At 36.9% G+C, this 25,143-nt stretch overlaps 1 protein-coding gene across 1 annotated transcript in view; it reads right to left on the reverse strand.

The window, feature by feature from the left end:
- SLC9A3 (solute carrier family 9 member A3) overlaps nt 1–25,143 on the reverse strand; it is a 132,272-nt gene that overhangs the window by 58,726 nt on the left and 48,403 nt on the right. The window contains exon 2 of the mRNA XM_044665160.1: nt 8,136–8,438. Within this exon, the coding sequence (XP_044521095.1) occupies nt 8,136–8,438 (303 nt within the window). The remainder of the gene's footprint in view (nt 1–8,135; nt 8,439–25,143) is intronic.

The following is a 25,143-nucleotide window of genomic DNA, read 5'->3' on the forward strand; positions in this document are numbered from 1 at the left end:
CTTAGAGAATTTAAGTATTGCAGAAGAGGGTTTAGACTAGTTTCATTTGACCTCCAGGGGAAAGCTAGAAACATTTGGGGGAAAGCGAGTAAATAATATAGATCAGAGAACATACTAGACTTAGGAGATCTATGTTGTATTAGGGAAGTCATTTAACTTGCTCAGCCTCAGTTTCCTAATAAAGAATCCTAATAAAACTCTCTCAAAAAGGAATAAACTACCTCTGGAAGCACTGCATTCCCACTCAATGAAATCCCCAGACAGGCTGTCTATGGAGAAAGCTATCCAGAAAAGTTTGATGTGTACCAATGCTGGATACATAGGAGGATTCTTGTAGTGGGAAAGGTTAGTTTTGATGTACTCTGAAGTTTCTTCCAAAACTCTAACATTATGAATGCTCACATTTCCAGGCACCTCACCATATTAAAAACCTTCATTTACCACGTTAAGAAACAAGTAGGAGGCATCTTTATGGCTTAGAGGAAGCCTGGCTAGGAGATAGGTCTGGAGATGGGACATCTTGAGTTCAAGTCTAGCTTCAGAGACTTTCTAGTTTTGTGACTCTGGGCAGTCACTTAACCCCAATTGCTTAGCCCTAGAGTTGTTACTGAGACAGAAAGTAAGGAAATGAAGAGAGTAGAGAGCTGGACTTGCAGTTTAAATCTTGCCTCATGTCTTCTGGCTACAGAGCTCTGGGCCAGTCAACACCTTCTCAGTACCTCAGCATGGCTCCCAAAGACTTTAAATTTCAGAGTAGGTATGGCCTTTCCTAAGGCTGGGAGCATTTCCTCTCTCTAACAAGAGTTCTTGATCCAATGAAACCACAGGTTTAAGCCATGGGAAATGCCAATTTCCTGTTCAAGAATCTGCTAGTGGATCCCTTTTGGCAGTGCCCCATATGTCAAATTTGAATTGCTTTATCTGGTGCCCTCCCTTCTCCCAGGCTACTTATTAAAACCTTTAAGATGAATCTAATGTCTCACCTTGACAAAGTCTTCCCTTACTCCCTGAGCCACAACACCTTCTCTCATCTCTGTAGTATAAACGAAGTTACAGGCTTTAGTGCTTAATTATTCTCTAATTCTTTTATATGGGTTAATCTTATCTCTGTAACTACACTATAAAAAGTCCTTGAGGTCAGCATCTTTGTCTTAAACTTCTTTTGTGTCTCCCAAATGCTTGGAGGGCAAAGAAATATAATGGTAGAAAATGTATTAGACTCAAAGTCAAAAGATCTGAATTCAAGTCTTAACTCTTAACTTACACTTTTCTTTGTGACCTTAAGCAAGTCACTAAACATTTTTTAACCTTTGTTTTGAACTGTTGACTTTTGTAAACATTAAGGCCTCATGTAAATATGAGTTTTCACATTTTTTGCTCTCATGTTGTCATTTTCCTGGCAATACAAATACAATTATAAATCTCCTATTTATATTTTATATCTTAATATCATATATTTAGATTTTATACTAAATTTATCAGCATGTTACATATATTTTATCACATTCAACCCACCAGTATGGAATTCCATGAATCTACAATGATTTTTGAGTTTAAGAGTAATTCTCTACCACATCTGGCTGTCCAAAAATATATTCCCACAAATTTGTATAAGATAATTTTTCCTTTAAATTAAAAAAAATATTTTGAAAGGTTGATGAGCTCTAACAGAAAGATTAGGGTTTCTAAAAGAGATTGCTTCTACTCTCCATCACAACCTGGAGCTCCCAACTGGTATTCCTATAGCCTTATTGTGAATGGTAGTAATCAGTACTCTATATATCATCCAGGTCCAACTAACATAAACATTACGGATATTCCTTTGGTTCCCCCCTTGGACCTCACATAGGACTTCATCATTTGTCTCCCCACTTTCAGGCAATAATACTGTGTATTAGAGTTGTCCATGTTTATGCCTTGTCTCCTTGGTGGAATATTGAAAAAATCATTGGATTTGGGTTCAAAGGACTCACATTGTGTCTTTAGCATTTACTACTGATGTGACCTTGGGCAAGTCACTTAACATCTCTAAGGCTCATTTTTCTTGTTCAGAAAATGAAAGCATCAGACTAGATTACCTCTAAGGTCTCTTCTACCTCCAAATTTCTAAGCTTTCCTCATACTCAAACTTGGTATTTCCCTTAATGACTAGCACAGAACTTTGTACACTGAACGTGCTTAAAAATAGATGCTGAAATGAAATCTCTACCTAACATTCACACTGTCCACGTATGTGTGGGGCAAAGTGTACATGTATGTTTGCTCCATTTTTGTGCACATCCCCAAATATGGTTATAAACTAAGGTATGATAAGTAAAATATTCTTCCTCCATTCAACTCTTTAGACACCAGACAGTGTCTTCAGCCACTATGACTCTGCAGTGAAGAAAGACATGAGTTAAAAGAAAAAGGAGTGAGAAAATCAGAGAATATAAAAGAGAACAAAATGGGAAGTGAGAGAAAGAGAAGAAAAAAGAGGGAAATATTGGCAGAATGCAAACACGATTACTTTCTATTGTAATTACTTGACGACATAAATGCCACCAATTGCCTATTTCTTTAAACCCTTAACTTCTGTGTATTGGCTACTAGGTGGAAGAGTGGTAAGGGTGGGCAATGGGGGTCAAGTGACTTGCCCAAGGTCACACAGCTGGGAAGTGTCTGAGGCCAGATTTGAACCTAGGACCTCCCATCTCTAGGCCCGACTCTCAATCCACTTAGCTTACCCCCAATTGCCTATTCCTGGATGATGAAGGGCATTTCAGTTCTGCATGCTCTAACTGGCTTAGGTGATCAAACTAGAAGAAACCTTTGAGGGCAGAGGAAGGTTGGAGAGAATATCATTGGCTCCTGGTCTCTTGCATCATGCTGCAAAAGCTCCTGAATGATATGAGGGTACACCATATAGGCAAGTGACAATGAACACAACCTGGTTTTCTCCGGGTACACTTTCTAAGGAGAGCAATACAGGAGATGGCATCAACTGGCAGTCAAGATTTTGTTTCTAAAGAGATGGAAGGGCAGATTCTGTTGGGAAAGCTTATCTGTGTTGTGTTTTACTAACTTACTCAGGGCTCTGATATCTGGGTTTGATATTGCCAACACCACAGAAACCATTTTGTCAGCTGATTCTACAAAGTTCATTATTTCACGAATAGACAGAAGTTAAAGGAGGGACTAATTTTCAAGTAACTTTTCAATTGTAAAGCTTATTTCTCAATCATGATAGACTTTGGAAGCATACATCTTACCATCTCAATCCACAAATGTCAGCATTTCATTTCAGTGGAATTTGAAAATGCAAATTTCTCACACATTTCCTGTCCTTTCTGGATTTCAAGCACAAGTGGATTTCAGATACAAATTCCCCTTCAAGGTCAGTCAATCTTTAAACTCTGGTAGTCTCCTAGGATTTTCTCCCTAGTTTTACTAGAGTTCTCTTTTGCTCACTACACAGTTGTGGCTGCTGACCCCTTAGGGAGGCTATATAACAAAAACCAAACCAGACAGTTTAGTCAAAATACCAGTTGGTTCAGGATTAGAAAGATGAGTAAAATTGGTGGTATAGTGCAAGGTAGATAAATCATTGTCTATATTAGAGGATTATAGATTTAGAGCTGCATAGGACCCTGCATTTCTCAAGTCTGTATCTCAAAAAGCCAAATTCAAGAGTTACATATAGCTTATATCTATAAATTTTTGCCACTGTTGGGTTTGTTGAACATTCGTCCACCCTACTAGTCCCTGAGGGCCAGCTGATTTAAAAGAACTCAAATATTAGCTAATTAGGATGACTAAGTCTAATTAATGCAGGAGAGCCATCCATTCCATCTGATGAGTAATGTATGATGTCTGCACACAATCGCCACTGAACACTTTGAGATGAGGACTCAGGACATGGCTTCTTTCATGACATTCAGCTTCCATTACCAGAGAAGGGGTCAATGCTATTTGGAATGGATTTGTTTCCATCCAGTAGAGGGCAGGTATGTACCCATAAGCATTTAAAATGTTCACAGCAAAGTCCTATCCCTGGAGTCAAAAGTTTCTATTTGAGTGTTTTTTTAGGGGCTAGTAGAAAGTAAAGAGGAGACCTTTATGGTTAACTTTTCTAAAAACCTTTAATTACACTAGTGTACAAAGGAAAAATAGAGTCTCTTCTTACCTTCCTTGCCTGACTTAGGAGTCAAAGCACTGGAAAGTGTGTTCTTCTTTGACTTAAAAGAAATCCAATAAAATCCTAATTCAAGGTATAGATACAGGTACACACAAACTAGTTCATGGAAACAAAAGCTACCACCAGTAAGTCCTAATTATCATTCTTCTTTCTATTGAATAGAAGTTCTTGACCTTTTGTGGGTCATAGATTCCTGTGGCAGGCTGATAAAGCCTGTGGATCCCTTCTCAGAATGATATTTTTGAATTCAGAGAATTGAAAAAGCATAGAATTACAAAGAAAAACAATTATGCTAAAATAATTATCACTATTAAAAAGAAGTCTATGGGCCCATGTTCACCATTGTTTTAGAGGGCTATACACAAGTGAGCAATGGCTATATATATTTTCTATGTACTAATTAACGTATTTTTAGTGTCTGTTTCATAATGATCATACGAAGATAGTTAACATGGCACAGTCAATTATAAGGAAAACAGGGGTTCAATCTCTATTATACATGCTGTCTGTGTGACCTTAGGCAAATCATTTAACTTTTTGGTACCTCTGGCAATGCTCCAAGACTATAAGGTGCAGAACTTTTGCTCATCTGAATTGGTAGAAGAAGTCCCCTCTGGGAAGCTCCCCACGCTGTTATGATCATAAATCTAGTCTAAAAAATTACATGAAACTGGAGAACCACTATGTTTTGGCATCAATTCAGATAGTGGTATTTTCAGATAGTTGTTAAAACTACCTAGTTGTGTCTATTTAGTGATAAATGTAATGTGCTTAGCCACTAACTTATTGTGATGTTCTAATGAAAAATAACAAGTTTCAGCTGAGGCACAAGTAAATATTATTATTGTTGTTATTACTTTTAAAGATACCTTCTAGCTAGCTTCATTCATTTTGTAACTCATTCTATTTCCATGTGCTAAGTTTTCAGCTTCCAAGTTCCCAGCCAAGTACTTCTTTGCTCTTCTCTTGATTAGATTATTTTCCCTCACCTTCATAGTTTCTGACCATGGGATAATTAGGAGACTTTAATCTGGAAACAAGCTTCATAAGTCAAGTATAGAGATGGTTTGATCCAATAAAAAGTATCAATGTTCTCCTTATACTTTAATTATAAAGACTTGAGTTACTCCAAGCATATAGAAACTATATACAAAATGGACAAGATTCTTCATGACATTAATACTGGAAAAGGAAGGTCAACATTGTTTGGTCATTTTTTAGTCATGTTCAATTCCTCATGACTCCATTTGGAGCTTTCTTGGCAAAGATACCAGGGTGGCTGGCCATTTTCCTCCTCCAGCTCATTTTACAGAGGAGGAATCTGATGTAAACAGGATTAAATGACTTGCCCATGATTATACAGCTTTGAACTCAGGAAGATGAGTCTTCCTGACGCTGAGGCTGGTGCTCTGCCCACTGAACCACCTAGCTGCTCAATGGCCACCATTATGACCATCATATTCAAAATAACTAGTTTATTGGACCTAATAAAAGAAACTTCAAATGTTTCTTGCTTTTTGATGCGAAGATAGGTAACAGACCCAGGAGATAGAATGAGTCCGTTCCTTTTAGTTTGCTGGCAGAGCCATTTAGGGGAGCGCCATACCAACTCAGCCAAGATACCAGTTCTCTTTCATGTGGGCCAATTAGCTCTGCTCTGATTCTCAAGCACAGACTGTGCTCCAACCTTAGCTATTCATCATATGCCCTGCTAATCACACAAATCCATCCTCTACAAGCAAACTGAAAAAAATCCCTACTCATTGTAGGTCATCTGCATTGTCATATATAAAAAGAATAAAATGCTTCTCCTTTTAGGTGCAGGTTCCCAGACTGAAGAAATGAAGCATCATACACAAGCGATGGGGAACAATGGTCACGTGTAGACTATGCAAGCCTAGCGTATGTTGCTCATCAGATCTCTGAGTGGAGCAAAGACAGTCCACAATGGTACCCCCAAATTTATAAACAAATAAAAATGCCAGCTTCAGCTGCCAACAAGATGATGTAAGTGTCATCTTAAATATAATGTTCACAAGAATGAGATATTATGAGCTATTTATAGACTGTAACAAATTGATATAGGCATGGTATCAAAGTCTACAGAACTGAACTGTTGGCATATAATCATATCATTTTTTGAGATTGCTGCCTAATAAAAATAGATTTTTCTGATTTGTGTCTTGGATGCTATGGCCTCACTAATACTGATCAGTAAAGGGGGCCTGAGTATGAACATGTGTGATCACAGTGTTGAGGGCAAAGTCTCATGTTAACTAAAATGCAATTCAAGATTATGATAATCAATCTGTCAAAGCATGCACTTTCTGATGTGGACCTTTGATCATCTCTTTCCCAATGCATCCTTAATGCAGTGAAGATTTCTAGTGCTTGCTTTATATAATAAGGGCCTAGAGAAAATAACTTTTTCATAGTGTTATTTCTGTAATTCAGGAATCGAATCAGGTGGGAGCTTGAAAATTACTTATGACTACAGGAAAATGAATTCTGTGGGTTTGGGTTCAATAGTGAACAAAAGAAGCACTTGATTTAAAAAGAATAAAATGCGAGGAAAAAAGAAGGTGCATAAACAATTGCTATAGTACTCTGCCAGAATATGAGGGAACCATATGTTGTGGAGGGCCAGACTTAGGAGATAGTCTATGTGTCAATGAGACCTTCCAACTGCCCATTTTGGATCCCAACATAGACAGTGAGAGTCCTGTAATTTATGTACCTAGAAGCTAAATGCACAACCCTGTTGATGTGTGAATTGTTTTTGTTTTAGCCAACTCTTATTTTCCTTAGATTAAATTAGTGTTCAGTGTCTAAGACCTGCCTGAGTTCTGACCTTAGGCTATTTATTCAAAATCTGTGGGCTACTCATTTAGCACCCCTGTGTTCTTGTTTCCCTATCTTTGAATGAAAATAATAATCTAATTCAGAAAGGTAGGGTGGCATGTTTTGTAAAGAAGAGATAGGCACAAGAACAATAAAATGACCTAAATTGTGATGAGACATATGCTTCAATGTTATTTCAGACATGCAGGCTAATGTGAGACAGCTGAGAAGAAAATATTGTATGTATTTGTTCTCTCACTTTTTAGTGGAATGACAAAAAACTTACTGCAGAGAGCTTTTTGCTGAAATGTCATATGCTGCAATATTCATTTAGCTATACTAGGTAGTCTAGCATAGAACTCTGTTCTTTTTCAGAATAGGTTTCATTTTTCTTTTCCCCACAGTCTATGATCATGGAAGTCATGAAATGCAAAGAGTTGGTAAGAAGAGTTAGGAAAGAGTAGTTGATGATACTATCAGCTTCTATGGGTGGATGGGCACTTCAAGTCATTGGGATCTAGAAAGGAGTGTTCAAAAGTTTCGAGGAAGGCTATATGCCAATGATTTTCAACAACATCCCCTTCCCCAGTGGAAATGCTGAACTTGTTCTTGTGCTCCTCTGACAGCCAACACCACTGGGCCCATTCTACTGGAAGTGTCAGAGAAGGGAGAATGGTAGCCACGTCTGGGTTATCATTTAAGATGAACCTTTTGGGGAACTTTGCTTTATAGCAATATGGATATGCTCATTTAGAAAAATACAAGTATACTTGGACAATTGCTGTGTTTTTCAAAAATACTATAAACTGAATTTTTGTTCATTGACTTATATAGGGTAAATTAACTAGGAGAGTTCTTTACTTATCATTGTCTGTGGGAAATATTTTTGTAAAGATAAAATTTTTGTGAATAATCACACCCTAATTTACCTATTTTGAAAGTATATTTATTAATGGATTATTGTATACCAATTTTTTCTTACCTATAATTGGAAAGAAAAAAATATTTATGCAAAGTATTTCAAGAAATGAGCCACTCCTACAATGAATCATGATGGCTTCAGTAAATTAACACCAAGACAACTGGGCATAAAAAATAGCAAAGATCTTCTCCTTACCCATGATGCCACTGAGGTAGACTCCATAAAGTGATAAGCCAGTCGTGGCAGCATTCCACACGGTCCCAATAACAGCATACAAGAGGATGGTCCCAAGGTTTCCAAAGAACAGTCGGTTTGGCATAAAATACCCAGCATCTAATACAATGGGTGGCAGCAGGTAGAAGAAGAATACAGTTGGAGTGAGGGTGAAGGAGGCAATGTGGTCTGCAGCCCACACAATCCCTCCCAGGATGAGGCCAAGAACAATGAGCAAAGCACTTTCTGGAACAACACTGGTGACTTTGTGAGATAGATGGAAAACTGCAAAGAAAAAAGAAGTTTTTGTAGAATCAGAACACAGGATATATTTCTTAGATAAAATAGTTTTTGCTTAGCATCTAGAGGGCAAGGATTGTCTTTTCCAATTTTGAATTCCCAGAACCTTTTTGAATTCTTAAGTAATTTTGGAACTATGATTTCTACCAGCAAACACTTTCCACAATGATGCAATTAAAAACCCTTCAAAGACTTAATAGATGATTTTAATGAATTTCAATGACCAAATAAACAAATCAAACAACTCTTCCTCTGCCCAAAATCATCACTTGTAGCCCACCCTCCTGTCATAAGCCTCTCTGAACTTAGCTAGGCTTTTGGCAATGGTTATAACAATCCATTACTAGACACAGGATGGTAGGACCTGTGAATGCTTGTACTCAACTGAAGTAGCCTTTAAGGATCTCTAAGCTTTGAGGAGGCACCAGGGAAGAGCTTTCATATAACCAACACATAGTAAATGTTAATGAAATGAGTGATGTTAAGTTCTACTCCTTGAAAGCTTAGTCCTCTTCTTCCTCTTCTAAGACTTGGGACTACTCTTGTATCAGGGACCCTTTTTTTATGAACTCACAATCATAGGAAATGTCACCAGTGGTCCCTTCTGAAAATCAAATGGTACTTTCTAGCTCTTTCTTTTCAAACAAACCGAAGCACCTGCAAACTAGGCAATGCATTTGGTTGTAAATTCAATAACATGTTTGTGTTGATGAATTGTAAAATTTTCCCTCTTAAATGCATTTATATCTAGATCTAAAAAAATCCATGATCTTTTACAGAATATGGATCTGAATTCACCAGTTGGTACCTGGACAGAAATCTTCTAGTTGTTCTGTTTCTTCTTCAAGGGAAGAGACTAAGTGTTTCATTTAATTTCTATTCCTCCATATCACATGTGGACTGAACACATAGTAGGTGCTCAATGAATGCCTACCAATTAATCACTACCACTGCCTGTGGTAGCACAGGGGCAGGGGGTATCTTTCTTTTAAGATGGGCTTCATCTGGCCCTAGTCTAACCAGCTTGATTATACATTATTCCCCTCCAAGGGGAATTCCGAGAGGAAAGAAACTATTTGATTTTTTGTCATTGTATCTAAATTAGTAAACATAGGCCCCAGCACAGAGTAGGTTCTTAATAAATGTTTCTTTGACTGATTTATTGATTAGCCTGGACTATCCCAGATTCACTTCCTATGCGGCGATTTTGCACTCTCCTTTTCCCCATGCATTCAATTCCTTTTTAATTTATTCTTTGAATAGAGACTTCAATCTGACTGATATAATAGCACAAACACTGCAGTGTTCTAGACTCCCTTCCTTTCATGCCTTCACTTTAGTAAAGTCTCCCCTGGAAGTCACTACTTTCTTCATTTGCTAATTCTAGTAGTTTTTTCTTAAGGCAAAGGTCCCAACATTTTTTTTCCTGATGAGAAGCTACAATGAATAGCCTTGAAGTCTTTTTTGTAGTCTTCAAGGCATGTGGTGGAATACTGATGTGTGAGCTGATAGGATAGTAACTTATCAACCCCCAAAAGGTTTTGCTGACAGAGGAGGAAGGTATGGAGACAGTGACTGATTTAGATTAAGTCAGATAAAGCTATGAGAGCAATTGCTAGATTTTAATCTGATAGTTTGAGACTTCTTCCTAAAGATCACAGGAGTCATCCCTTTCATCTCTATATAATCATCTCTACATAATCAATATATAAACTATTTCCCTAAAGCTGTCTTTTATCCTCATAGGTGAACTGTGCTCAGATGGGGCTATTTTGTCCAATATAATTTCTTGTTCTATTTTCAGACTCAGAAAAAGAGATGGGGAGAGACAGGCTTTCCTTGTGTTAATAATGCTTTTAACTTAATAACAGTTAATTTTGATCAACCAGCTGAAGAACAACTGAAGAACTGAAGAAGAACTAGATGTGTGCCTGGTAAATAGTCATACTCACTCACTTCATTTATTTGCCAAAGACTACTTTTACTATTTAAAGAATTTTAAATTTTAAATGGCTATCCCATGAATCTGGTGAAAGGCAACATTCTTTTCCCAAGTTATCAAAAAAGTGTATAGGAACAGTTATTTCTATTAATTAACTATTATTATTTATCAGCCCAGAAACTATTCCAGAATAAAAGGTATTTTCTTAGAGGACCTGACATAGTGGTACAGATGGAAGTTTCTCATCTGAAATTAGTGACTGAACTTATTTTTTCTGTTTAACATATCTCATGATAAGAATTTCCAGGTGATTTGCTGTATTGTCTCTGCAAATAATTTTTAATCAAATTTTCAATCTACTCCATTCAAATTTTTTTAATTTTAATTTTAATTTTGAATATTTCCTCATAGTTACATGTTTCATGTTCTTTCCCTCTCCCCTAAACCCCCTCACCCCGCCCCACCAATAGCCGATACACAATTCCACTGGGTTTTACACGTATCATTGCTTAAGACCTAATTCCATATTATTGATAGTTGGACTAGAGTTATTGTTTAGTGTCTACATCCCCAATAATATTCCCATCAGGCCATGTGATCAAGGAGTTGTTTTTCTTCTGTGTTTCTACTCCCACAGTTCCATTCAAATTTTGAAGTAGAAAAAATAGGGTGCCCAAGCCATTCAGATAGTGCAATTAGGATCAGGGATTAAGAGCTTTAAAGAATGAGTTCATCTGGTCCAACCCATTTTGATAGATTAGGAAACTGAGGTCAAATGACATCTTCAAAACATCACAAAGGTCAAAAAATTTAGAGAAAAGATTAAAAACTCAGGTCCTTTGACTTGAAATGAAGTAATCTCCCCACTGAATCTAAGAATCCTATAGAAAATAATAATAACAACAACATATACATAAATATACAACATGGACACGCTGTGTCTGAAATTTCACATTCTTTATCCCACTATAATCTAACAGGGTAAGAATGTGAAGTTTCTCCATAATTATTTGTATAAATCATTACATTTCTACTCCAGAATTTCACTATCAAGGAGTGATTGCCATGGGTTCATAAAGACCAGTATGAGCTCTAATTATTCAGGCATTACCTTTATTCAGTAATTCTTGTGGTGTACATAGACAGCTTTATCCTTTAATCATTGTGTCTGACTCTTCATGACCCCATTTAGAAATTTTATGGTAAAGATACTGGAGTGGTTTGCCATTTCCTTCTCCAGCTCATTTTACAGATGAGGAAAATGGACAAATAAATCCTGTATCACACAGCTAGTCAGCATTTAAGCATGGATCTGAATTCATGAAGAAGAATCTTGACTTCAGTCCTGGCGTCTATCTGACTAACTGCTAACTGCTCTTACTTCATCATAATCTGACATAAAAAGATTGTTTTGAAAGCATGCTACTGAAGACATTCTATGGTTTAAGTAGATGACACAGCAGGTTCATCTAAAGACTAGGAAATCCAGACCCTCTCCCCAGATCCACTATGACTCATGGTGACCATGGGCAAATGTTTCAATTTGTTTTCTGTGATAGAATAGTAGAAAAAGCCTTGGATTTGGATGACCTGAGTTGAATTCTGTTTCTTTTTTATTTCTTTCACTTTTTAAAATTTTCCCATGATTACATGATTCTCGTTATCTCCCTCCCCTCTTTCTTACCCCCTTCCCAGATTGGAAAAGCAATTTCACTGGGTTATACTCAAATTCTATTTTCATATTATTCGTTTTTGTAATAGAGTCCCTATCTTTAAAAAGTAAAATCCCAATCATACACCCATACAGACAAGTGATAAATCATATGTTTTCTTCTGGATTTCTAATCCTAAAGTTCTTTCTCTTGAAATGGATAGCATTCTTTCTCTTAAGTCCCTCAGAGTTGTTCTGGATCATTGCATTGCTTTTAGTAGAAAAGGCAGTTACATTTGATTGTCCCACAATGTTTCACTTACTCTGTACAATGTTATTCTGGTTCCGCTTATTGCACTCTTCATCAGTTAATGGAGGTCTTTCCATTTCTCTTAGAAATCAAGTAGTTTATCATTTCTTATAGCACAATAGTATTCCATCACCATCATGTACCACAATTTGTTCAGCCATTCCCTAATTGAGGAACATCCCCTCATTTTCCAATTTTTTGATGCCACAATAAACACAGCTATAAATATTTTTGTACAAACAGAACCATTCCCATTTCTAAAAAATCTCTTTGGGATACAAACCAGTAGTGGTATTGCTGGATCAAGGGACATTCATTCTTTTAAAGCCCTTTGGACATAATTCCAAGTTGCCTTCCAGAACGGTTGGATCAATTGAATCCTATTTCTTATTGCTGGTGTGTGATTGGGTAAGTCATTGTCTCTCTAGACCTTGGTTTTTCCATCAATAAAATGTGAGGGTCAGTCAAGATACATTTTAAGGATCCTTCCAAATCTAGATATATAATCCTATGTCAAAACTCTAATTTAAGGGGCAGCGAGGTGTCTCAGTACAGAGATATTTCCTAGGTTCAAATCTGGCTTCCAAAAGTCCTGCTATGTGGCACTGGGCAAGTCACTTAATTCCAATTGCCTAGCTCTTACTGCTCTTCTGTATTGAAACTAATACACAATGTTGATACTAAGATGGAAGGTAAGGTTTTTTTAAACCTCTATTTTAAAATACATGGCAATGTCCATCAAAGGGAGACTCTGTAACTTCTATTCCACTGTTTCTAATACCACTCATAGAGGCCAAGTAGAATAGATCTAATTTTTTTTCTAGCACGTGAGAAGCTTTCAAATAATTGGAAGCAACTATCATTCTTTGTTCTACTGCATGACCCTAGGTTAGTACACTGTGCCTTTCTTAGTAAAATAAAAGAGCTGGAGTAATAAATTTTAAGATCCCTATGGATAAAACAGCACATATTTAAAAATCCAATATGGATTTTTATATAGTATGAAGATGAAACATATAAGATCAGCCAAATATTTTCCATGCAATTTAAGAATAATTCTCTATACATTCTATATCCCTCTATAATAGACATTCCATCTGCTCTTCCACCTTCCATCTTCACAATGACTAATAGTCCAGTAACAATCATTCTCCTTCTCACTACTCCTTACCCTAGATCAGTGGTTCCTAAAATTTTTTGGCCTATCCCCCCTTTCCAGAAAAAATATTACTTAGTGCCCCCTGTCACATACTTTCACAGCCCCCTTACAGTTATTCACTGCCCCCAAATGCACCTGTGGCCATCACTGCACCTCTGGATCACTGCAGCACCCACCAGGGGGCGGTGGTGCCCACTGTGGGAATCACTGCCCTAGATGATCTATTTAACACTAGAATAAGCCCCAAATGGAGGGTGAGAACTTTGAATATGCCTCACTCCTGTATAACCAGTTGGATCCTAAGACTCCACCCACTCAATCCTGGACCATTCTATAGGACCAAGGACTCACCATCTTCTGGCTACTGCATAAGATCCCTCCTTTCTTCTTGATATTGCCCTATGTCTCTGCTCAGCAGTTAGTCTGAGTTGGAGCTTACCTAAAATGAAAGTTCCTTTCTTGGCTTCTTCTGGACCTTTCCATCTATTCTGGAGCTGAAGCTTCATATATCTTTCTTCCCAATTAGAATGTGAGCAGAGACTGCTCATTATCATATTTATATTCCCAGAACTTAGCACAATACGTTCATATAACAATTAATGAATAAGTATTCCTTCCTTCATTCATTGTTCCCTCATATCCATCCACAGATCCCATCTCCATTCCTATCCCTCTTTAGTTTATTTTTCCATTGTACTCTCTGTAATACTATTCTATTGTCAACAAATAAAATTAGACTTTCATTAGAGCCTTGCTCTCTTCCAAGAAATTCGTTCTTCAATTGTTTCAATCATGTCTGATTCTTTGTGATTCCATTTAGGGTATTTTTTGGCAAAGATAAGGGAATGGTTTGCCATTTTCTTCTCCAGCTCATTTTACAGTTGAGGAAACAGAGGCAGATAGGGTTAAATGATTTGCCCAGGATCACCCAGCTAGTAAGTGTCTGAGGCTGGATTTGAGATCAGGTCTTTTTTAGTGCAGTCCCAGCACTCTGTCCACTTCATAAATGTGTTTCATTGAATGGAACGGAATATATAAGGTTATAGTATAGGGAAATATAGTAGATAATTCTTTTTATAAGGCTCTAGAATATTAAATATATATTTTCAGTCCACATGCCACCTTTCCCTCAGGAAACACAACAACCACTTATGGCTTTTAAAGTCCTTTATACCCTTCTTGCCCCACCTCTGTCCCCTTTATGATCCAGTGACCCTGGTATTCTTGCTGTTTCTTTGCACAAGGCACTCTGTGTCCTGTCTGGGCATTTTTGCTGGCTATTTCCCATGCCCAGAATTCATTCATATTCTCTCTCTCTCTCTCTCTCTCTCTCTCTTTCTTTCTTCCTTTTTCTCCTGGTTTCCCCAACTTCTTCAAGTCTCAGTGAAAATCCTACCTTCTACAAAAGGCTGTTCCATTCCCCCCTGAATGGTTGAGCCTTCACTCTTAGGTTATGGCCATTTCACCCTATACGATATCTTGTTTGTGCATAGTTGTTTATAGTTTGTCTCCCCCATTATACTGTGAGTTCCTTGAGAACAGGGCCTCCCCTGATTTCCCTCTCTTTTTCCCCCAAACTCCAATGTTTAGTACAAAGCCTAGAATATAGTAAGCCTCTAATAATGTTAGTTGATCATCTGGCTGAAGACAAAAAACAATAATCTGACTGAATAAGAACAACTCCTCTTGATCCCAAGAAAGGAAAGAATTTCAGAATCATCTGCTACCTTGTAAAAACTTCCCTTGAAAGTGACTGTTCAGCCTCTGCTTGATCTCCAATGATGGAGGAACCACTTGCCTTCTGAGACAGCCCTTTCTACTTTGTTGTAACCAAAACTTTTAGGAAGCTTTTCAACCTAAATTGCCCCTGAAACTTCTACCCATTACTCCTATTACTATCCTTTAGGGTCAGGCTGGACACATCTTATCCATTCTTCCACATTTAAATATTTGAAAATAACTCTCATGGTACCTCCTAGTCTTTTACAAGCTACTCAGTGCTAGTTCCTTCAACCATTCCTTGCATTTCCCATTCTTCAACCTGGTTGCATTTTTCTGCATATGCTCCAGTTTACCTGCATCTTTTTTAAAAAACGTAGTATCCCAGATAGAACACAACACGTCAAATTGAACACAATATGCCAAGCAGGGTAGAGTGTAGTGGCACTATGACTTTCTTCATTAGGGTGCCATGTTTCTCTTAATTTGGCCAAGGATAGCATTGGCTTTTTTTTTTCTTGGCCATCATAGCACACTGTTAACTCATCCAGAATTTACAGTTGACTAAAACTCCCAGATAGGAGCTAATGGAAGCTTAACTTCTTCATGCCTCTCTCAACCCATACTTGTGAAAGTGATTTGTAGAATGCAATATTTATATCCCTGTTATATTTCACTTGTTTGATTTGATATATTACACTTGCAAGGTTATATTCTCTTCCAAATTTAGGGCCTTCTAACTAATGATTCCAAATAAGACTGAGTTGGAAATCAGAATATTGAAGATAGGTCTTAAAGGAATTTTTAAAATTGAATTTAGCATCTTTTAATGGGGCTGAATTACTAAGCTCTGTACTAAAAAATTTGTAGAGGTGAAACAATGACATCAAATGAAGTAACTTGAGGATATTCTTGCCAGAGGTTCTCCTTTTAAAACTGGCTACAATACAGATTTGGCTCCAATTTCTTCCTTTGAGGGGCTGTTTTAACTTTGCTTGAGTGCTTCAGAAGAACTATGATTTTACCAACATGGGAGGGTACTCCACATATGCAGAGTGACATCTTTCCATGCCTTCATGAGGGTTTCATGAGTCACTGCAGCCAAAATAAAAATTATCCACCCAGTAGGCAATCTTCTGGCAATGAGTCTCTCCATACTTCAGCATGGAGGTGACACAATAGAGACAGGACTCAGAGTTAGGAAGGTGTAAGTTCAAATCTTTCCTTAGACAGCTGTCAACTTCTCTCAGCCTCAATTTCTTCATCTGTGCAACTGGGATAATAATAACACCGTCCTCACAGGGTTATTGTGAGGATCAAATGGATTATAATATGTAAAATGGTATTTTAAGGTGCTATATAAATGCTAACTAGTATTATCATTAGCTAGGCTAGCTCTTAGAGAACAACGTTACTTAGCTAGTATCTAAAGTCTTCCCATATTAGCAGGGCATGTCAAAGCTTCCTCTTCACTGGGATAGACTTCAAGAATTTTCATTTGACAATGGGACATTGGGCTAAGAGTGTTACCTTCACACGGTTGCAAAATTTCTATTTCTGCATCTTCTACTGTTGTTTACTCACTTACAGCCCATTCAGGTGGCTATGTTACCACTGATGTCTTAGGAAGGATTGAAATTACTCCTTTAAGACTATAGCATTGATAATCAGGTAACCTGGAAATCTTCTTTTAGCTACTGATACAGACTGATTTGTAACCTTTGATTATGCCAGCCACCCTTTGAAATAAAGGGAGTGAATTCCTTCTAAAAAGTCTTTGTGGTTTGGGGCTGTAATGTGCTCTGCAGGGAAAGTGTTTGTAAAACCAATGGGTTTACTTACAGGTAACTGGTTCTCTATGATGGTGTGAGACCTGCTAGAGCTAGCAATTTATGCAGTGATGCTCTGCTCCCCCAACTCTGAGACAGGAAGACCACCAGTGGATTAGATCAAGGAATTATTAATTTACCTACAAGCTCTGTTGGGGCAGTTAAGTGGCAGAATGTATAACATACTTAGTTTGGAATCAGGAAGGCTCATGTTCTTGAGTTCTAATATGGCCTCAAACATTTAATGGCAAGCCATTTAACCCTCTTTGCCTCGGTTTCCTTCTCTATAAAACGACTAGAAGAAGGAAATAGCAAGCCACTCCAGAATCTTTACCGTGAAAATTCCAAATGGATTCATGAAGAACTGATTGAAATATTTGAAATTGAAATTGAAAAATTTGAAAGGATGGAAATAATTGAACAACTGAAGCTCTGCTAAATTCCCAAACAGATGATATTTGTTAAAATAATGCAGTAGCTTACTGTTTCAATACTTTCAAGCATTAAGGTGCTTCTTTAAGGACCTAATTGAGTTACACATTTAGAACTGGGAGGGACTTTAGAGCTCACCTGGTCCAACCTTCTTATTTCACAGATAAAGAAACTGATGTCCAGAGAAATTAAATTATTATGCACACAGATATAAACTAGTAAGAGATAGGATCCATAATTCTAACCTTAAGTCCTCTTCAAATACAGTGCTTTCTATTGAACTACAGTGTTTCTCTGATTGCAAATAATTATGGAAAAAGTTGATATTGCCCAAGTAATAATTGACTATAATAATTACCTAGTTAATCATAATACTGTAATCTCAATTTTTATGATAGTATGATAGTTCAACAAAAGCATTTTTCTTCTTAGTTAGAGCTTATTGTTTGAACTCAACCTATGTTTTAGGTAGTGACCACAGGGAAGTTATTTAACCCATTCTGGCCCTTAGGCCTCTCTTCTTCATCTCTAAAACTGTGATAATAAAATCTGACCTGATAATAAAATCCCTCTCATTGTTGCTGGGAAGTTCAAATGTATCATGTTTGTTATTGTTGTTTCCTGACATTCAGAAAACTTGAGAACTTAATTTTCCCAACATAATTCTCAAAATTCCAGAGGTTAGCCCCATTCTATCTGAATTCATTATGTTAGATATGAATCTTATTTATTCAACAAATATTTGTTAAGGCTATTATGCCAGACACTGTACAACATACTGGGAATACAAAAGAATTCCTTCTCTAAAGGGACTTGCTTTCTGTTAGAGAGGGACACAAAACACAGACAATTAAATACAAAATATTCAGAGTCGTTTCTGGGTCAAGCAGGAGGAAACTCATATAGGAGGTGGTTTTTCTATTGAGTTTTGAACAAGATTAGGGTTCCTAAGATGTAAAGGTAGGAAGAGAATCAATTCCAAGTAGGAGGTATTTTTGGCAAAGGCAGAGGGGAGATGGAAGATTATGTATAACAAATATCGGGTGGGCTGCTTTACCTGAATCGTTGAGTACACGAGAGAAAGCAATTTAAAACAACCCTGGGAAGGTGGTTGGAAGAGTCTGTATTTTACCATAGAACCAAGAGGGAGCCATTGGAGCTCTTTGAGCAGAGGAGTTACCTGGTCAGGTTTTGTTTTGTTTTGTTTTGTTTTTCCATCAGTTTGTCAGCTGTGTGGAGAGGGGTAGAAACCAGAAGTCAGATTTCATGCACTGGTGTTCCAGAACTATATTCACTTGTAATTGTTGGTGAGTTGCTTTCTAAAAATTGTTTCAGTTACCTGTGGTTCTTGTTTTCCCCACTTGGTGTAAGAGAAAGATTTTCTATTTCTTTCTTGACCTCTGAGAGTACTCAGTACTAAGTGGTACTGGAAATGCTGACTGATATCTCTTTATTATTAAATCAGTTTCCTGATGCCCTATACAGAAATTTTGGTATTTTTTCATTCTTTCAAGTTGCTTACATGCTTTACAGAATTTGATATTGGTGGCCACTCCTTCTCCTAGATACTTTCTCCTCCTTGAGTCTTCATGATACTGCTCTCTCTTGATTCTTCTTCTGTGTGGACTCCTTCTCAGTCTCTTTTGCTATGTCATCATTATATTCCATATTTTAACCACAGCCATCCTTCAAGACTGACTTGAATCTACCTTCTAAACCCCTTTTTGGTGACTTCAATAGTTTTCATTGGTTAAATGATTATCTCTGTGCACATGACTTCCTGATTTCTAAATTTAGTCCTAATTCTTTCTGAAGCACACTAGTCCCACATTAGTAACTGCATATCCTGTGCAAATATCTCAAGCTCAATCTATCTAAAAAAAAAAGGACCTTTCTTCTTCTGTTAAACTCACCCCTCCTCCAAACTTTTCTGTTTCAGATTAGGGAAGTAGATTCATCTTTATTTTTCCTTCTTTCTCACTTCCCCATATTTAGTCAGTACAACATCTCACTGATTTCTCACTCCACAACATATGTTGCATCTATCCACTGCCCTTCTCTCCACTCACCTGGCAGATATCTTACTTCAGGCTGAATTACAAAACACTTCCAATTTGTCCCCTGTTTCTAGTTCTTCTCCTTTCAAGGCCATTTTTTATATAGCTTCCAAAATGATCTTCCTATAAAAGCACGAATCTGACCAGCTCATTTCCTGCTCCAGATTTCTGATTGCTTCTATGATAAAGGACACATTACTCTGCTTAGCATTTAAAAGCCTTCACAAATCAGCTCCAGCCCACCTTTCTAGGTTTCACATGGCTCTTCTTCATGCCCTCATTGCTTCAGTCAAACTGACCTACTTTCTGTTCCTTGAATCTGTCATTTCCATCTCTATGCCTTTTTAAGGCTGTATCCTGTACCTAGAGAATCATTCTCCCCCTTCCTAGACCTCAGAAAATCCTTATTTCTGATCAAAGCTAGCCTCTATGTCATCAGCTTTGGGCTCTTTTTCCCAACATCCCTTGTTGTCAGTGTTCTAAAATATATATGTATATATATATAATATAATTATATGTAATTTAAATGTATACTATATTATATTTAATATTTTAATATATACTATTAATATATAATTACAATATATAATTTTACTTAAAATTTAAAAATATATTACATAATATAATTGTAATATAAAATTAAAATAAATACATATATATGTGTGTATATATATGTATACGTATACATATATATATTTGGTATACTGCACTGTCCCCTTGCCCCATGTAGAAAATAATTTCCTTGAGGCAGCATTTTTTTGTATTCCTAGTGTCCAACCCAATGTAGTGTCTCACACATGGCCCATGCTTAAAAAATTGATGTTGAGTATGTGTGGCTTTTGTAATATAGGATTTCTCAGGTACTCTATATTGGGATTGGGTCCCAATAAATTGTTCGNTGTATATATATGTATACACATACATATATATATATTTGGTATACTGCACTGTCCCCTTGCCCCATGTAGAAAATAATTTCCTTGAGGCAGCATTTTTTTGTATTCCTAGTGTCCAACCCAATGTAGTGTCTCACACATGGCCCATGCTTAAAAAATTGATGTTGAGTATGTGTGGCTTTTGTAATATAGGATTTCTCAGGTACTCTATATTGGGATTGGGTCCCAATAAATTGTTCGCTAAATAGATGGCTAAGTGGTACAGTAGAGAAAATCCTGGGCCCTGGATTCAGGAAGACATATCTTTCTGAGTTCAAATCTGATCTTACTGTGCAACCTTGGGCAAGCCACTTAATCCTGTTTGCCTCAGTTTCCTTATTTGTAAAATGAACTGGAGAAGGAAATCGCAAAGCACTCTAGTATCTATGCCAAGAAAAAAAATGGGGTCACAGGGTTGGTCACGACTGAAATGACTGAACAACAACAACATGTGTAAGACACTGAGTTTGGTTAGACTTACCTAATTATTACCCAGACCTAGTCACACTTCTAAGCCGAAAATGATCTTCCTCATTCTTTCAAGGCAGTTAGGTGGTATAGTAGATAAAGTGCCTTCCTGAATTCAAATGTGACTTCAGACACTTACTAACTGTGGGATTCTGGACAGGTGACTTAACCTTGTCTGCCTCAGTTTCCTCATTTGTAAAATGATCTGGAGAAGGAAATGGCAAACCATGCCAGGATCTCTGCCAAGAAAACTCCAAATGGGGTGATGAAAAGTCATACATGACTGAAAAATGACTGAACAACTACAACAAAACAAAATATTCTCCATTCCTAAACATAAACTCTTTAGCCCTGAGAAAGGAATGGGGTAGGAATATAGGGGTTAGGAGGGTAAAGCACAACTAATAGCTCTTTCCTTTTAAAAATGGCTGCTAGAGCCTGTAGAAGAGAGAGAGAGTCCACATCTTAAGGAAATAATATCTGATAGCTGAAACTCTCTAATTTGCATCATGCCAACTTATCTATAGTTCTTACTGGAAGATGAAATCTTCCAGTGAATGAAAGAAGCAGCATGTTCTCATAAGATTTGCTCTACAGGTTAACAAATGCAAACTGTTAAGTCACTTGGAACCACAAAGGTAAACTTCTAAAGCTTTTATGGTTTCCTCATGCTAAGCCACTAGTAAGGTGCCTGGATCTTTTTGTATTTGGAGGACTGGGATTGTCTTGCTCCTGCAATCATAGAACTTTAACCATTATCACTCCTAGTACTAGACTTTTCAGTGTCTAGTTGGTGATTTACAGAGACATGTATAATAATTAGGAATTTATCTCTGGCAATTGTAAAAGTATGCACTTGGCTAATATCAGAAGGGTACACGGAACTCATGCTTATCTTAAAAAAAATAATAACAAAACTTTGCACTCCAATTCTTTGGTGTGCTTCCCCTCCCTCTTCCAAGAAACTCAAAGTTCCTTTTAATATATCATCAGATTAAGCTAGGTATCATAAAGCCTCACTCAGTTGAAATAATGGATAATTAAAAGCTAAGATTAGAGTGTATCCCTTTCTTGTAAGACTCTAAAAACTATTGAAGGAATTATTTAATTCCTTATTCAGTTAGAATATTTATATATACACATGTATATAGACATACATATATCAATGTCTATTTTTACACATATATGTGCATGTGAGTATATACATATGTATGCATATATGGGTACTATGGCTGGTTTATCATGTTCTCAGTGGAATCTGAGTTAATTTTAATGAAAATGCAATGGAGAAACAAGGAGAAAAGAATAAAAGGTGGATAAAAGGAGAAATGATAAAGAAGAAGGTTAATTTACATCTGACTATTAGTGTTTGTAGAAATCTCGAGTCTATTGGTCCATCCATTTTACATGCATACATGGGTAAGAAGGGAGCAAACTTAGTTTTTGGTCTAGAGTAGAGAATTAGTTATCCCAGTTCATTTAGCCTCCAGTGTTTTATTTAAGTAATAAACTTGGCAAACACACTAAATTATGATTGTTGTTGCTGTTGTCCTTACAGGGTATTTAAACTAGGTTTTATTATTATTTTTCTTTAGCAAATATCCCTTTTCTGGCACTATTATGACATGTTACATAATACCAACATTTATCAAAGAGTGGAGGAAACTGGAGGTCCAAAGGGGAAAAGGTAGAGAACATACACGGAGGTAGTTTCCTTCTTCAACTCAGAGACTTCCCAATGGTGTGAGGACTTAGGGAGCTCTCCAGGGTGATGCTGGGGCTAGCAACAGTTGTAATAGCATTGTGGGTAAATATCCTTGGCAAGCTGCAAGCATTCCTTACTCTGTTATCTTAGCTCCCAGAAATGGAAGTCTGGTAAATATCCTTGGAATTAGTTGGATTTAGTGTTCGAAGTCCTCATTCATTGATGAAGGAAAGAGGACACTCTTAAAATCTAGTCAGAAAACTTGGCCTTTGAAGACCTGAATTAGAATCAGAATTTCTTTAGAACCAAAAGTGACTGTAAGATTATGTAGTCTAACCCCTCCTTTTAAAGATGAGGAAACTGAAGCTGGAACTATGAAATGGTTTGTTTAAAGTTTATTGATCATGACAAGTGCTCCTGATAATAAAATAAGAATAACCTTAAGAGGTAAAGAATTTCTTGAGATCAGATGATGAGTGGAGACCCTCTATATACTACTAACAAAAAGAAGTGGGCATATGAGAGGGCCCAGCTTGGCTAACTAAATTAATTTCTACTAGTCAACTTAGATTCTCAAGTAGCTCTGGCTTTGTGGGGCTTTTTAGACAGCTAATGGTATACAATCCATTACAGAGGGTTTTTTTTTTTTACTGAGGATTTTCAAACTAACCTGATTCTAGTTTAATCCAATTCCTACTACGACTATTCATGATCACCATTTAGAATGCTACTGAATTGTAATGAGTTAATTAAACTAAAGACTTGGCTAAATTTAAGTTTCAATTTACTTGTAGCTCACCAATTAGAAGTATAATGGGTATAATAAGGTCAATAAGTCAAGTTTCCTATTTGATATATCCTGCAATTTCCAAGTCTTAGCCCCAAGGGATAGTGGAACCTATTAGTTAGAACAGGAGTTGAGTGCAAAGATGTAAATTTTGAAATTTCTATTTTATCCTCTTTATGCCAGCAGTCATGTCTCCTATACCTCACAATCCATTTTTGGTGAACATTATATTAATTTGTAATGATGTGACTGATTCAGAACAGAATGCAAAGTTTGTGCCCGTAGTACCAAGAAATATCCTTTCCAAACAAGTTAATGAATTCCCTTTTATTGATCGTGAAGTAGCTAGGAGTAATTTCTATACTTAGGAATGCTAAAGATGATTCTTTTGAAATGGGAAGCTAGAAGTCAATGGAGATGCTCCAACTAGTGACTTGCCTTATCTCCTACTTATAAACTAAACCTATCTTAACCACAATGCCTGCTATTTCCTAGAAGAGTTCTAATGTGTGTGTGTGTGTGTGTGTGTGTGTGTGTGTATAAAACAAAGAGAAGAGGAGAGAAGAACATGAGCGTGAAGGCTAGTGGGAAAATAAAGGGAATGGTGGTGTTCTGGAAAAGGTGGGGAAAGGAAGTGCTAGAAATATAGATGGCCCTGAGTAATATTGTCAAACATTATCAAATGTCCTATATCATTCAATTCCTCATGCACTCAGCAAGCCTTTATTAACCACTTACTACTACCAGGCACTGAGTTACACATGGGATTTGAAGACAAAAATAAAAGTTATTGGCCTCAAGGAATTTACATTCCAATGGAAGAGAAAACATGTACATCTAGAGCTGATAGAAGATAACAGAGATGAAGTCATGAGCAGCTGAGGAGACTTGGAAAGGTCTATTCCTGAAGATGACATTTGAACTAAATCCTGAATGAAGGCAGGGATTTTAAGACAGAACGACACTGAGGAAGGTCATTGAATTCTAGGCCCAGGGGAGCTTTGGCTTCTTTTAGGTCAAACCCTATTTTCATCTATTACCTGTCCCATTCACTTACCCGCATCTGCATGTGGTTCTTTCTATCCTCATCACTACCATATAATTCCAGAAATTGTTTCATCCTCTGGACAGTCTTATATTTCAAAGTTGCTTTGTAAATCTGTGGGATAATTCTCCTTCACTAAAAATAACTATAATTATTTGAGCCATGGAAATACCAGTACCAATGGCAATGTCATGAAGATGCCATTTTGATCCTTCAGATTCAGTTTAAGCACCTCCATAGAGATTTATCTATTGAATCCCAACAGGCAATTGGGGAAAAAGTCTGTTTATTTTTATTTGTAACAAACCATAACATCATTTTAGGTAGCATTACTAGATTCCTCATTTATGAAATGTGTCTGTGTACATAAACACACATATGTATGGGAATGAGAGAGAGAGAGAAAGAATGAGAGAGGAGATAGGGAGAGAGATGAAAAATCAAAGGGATATTTTGAAAATGTCATTGAGTCAAAAGATAAATGGGCCAAGCTATCTTCTATTAACCTTACTGTAAAATCTTTCATAATAAAATTCCTAAAGTTTATTTTATTTATTTATTCATTCAACTATAGTATATTTATTTAGTACTTACTAAATGCAGGACACTTTAGTTTCTAGGATTCCTCAAAATGCCCAGCCAGCTGGCTTA

Source organism: Gracilinanus agilis, chromosome 1 (genome assembly GCF_016433145.1).
Source record: "Gracilinanus agilis isolate LMUSP501 chromosome 1, AgileGrace, whole genome shotgun sequence".
Taxonomy (NCBI): Eukaryota; Metazoa; Chordata; class Mammalia; order Didelphimorphia; family Didelphidae; genus Gracilinanus; species Gracilinanus agilis.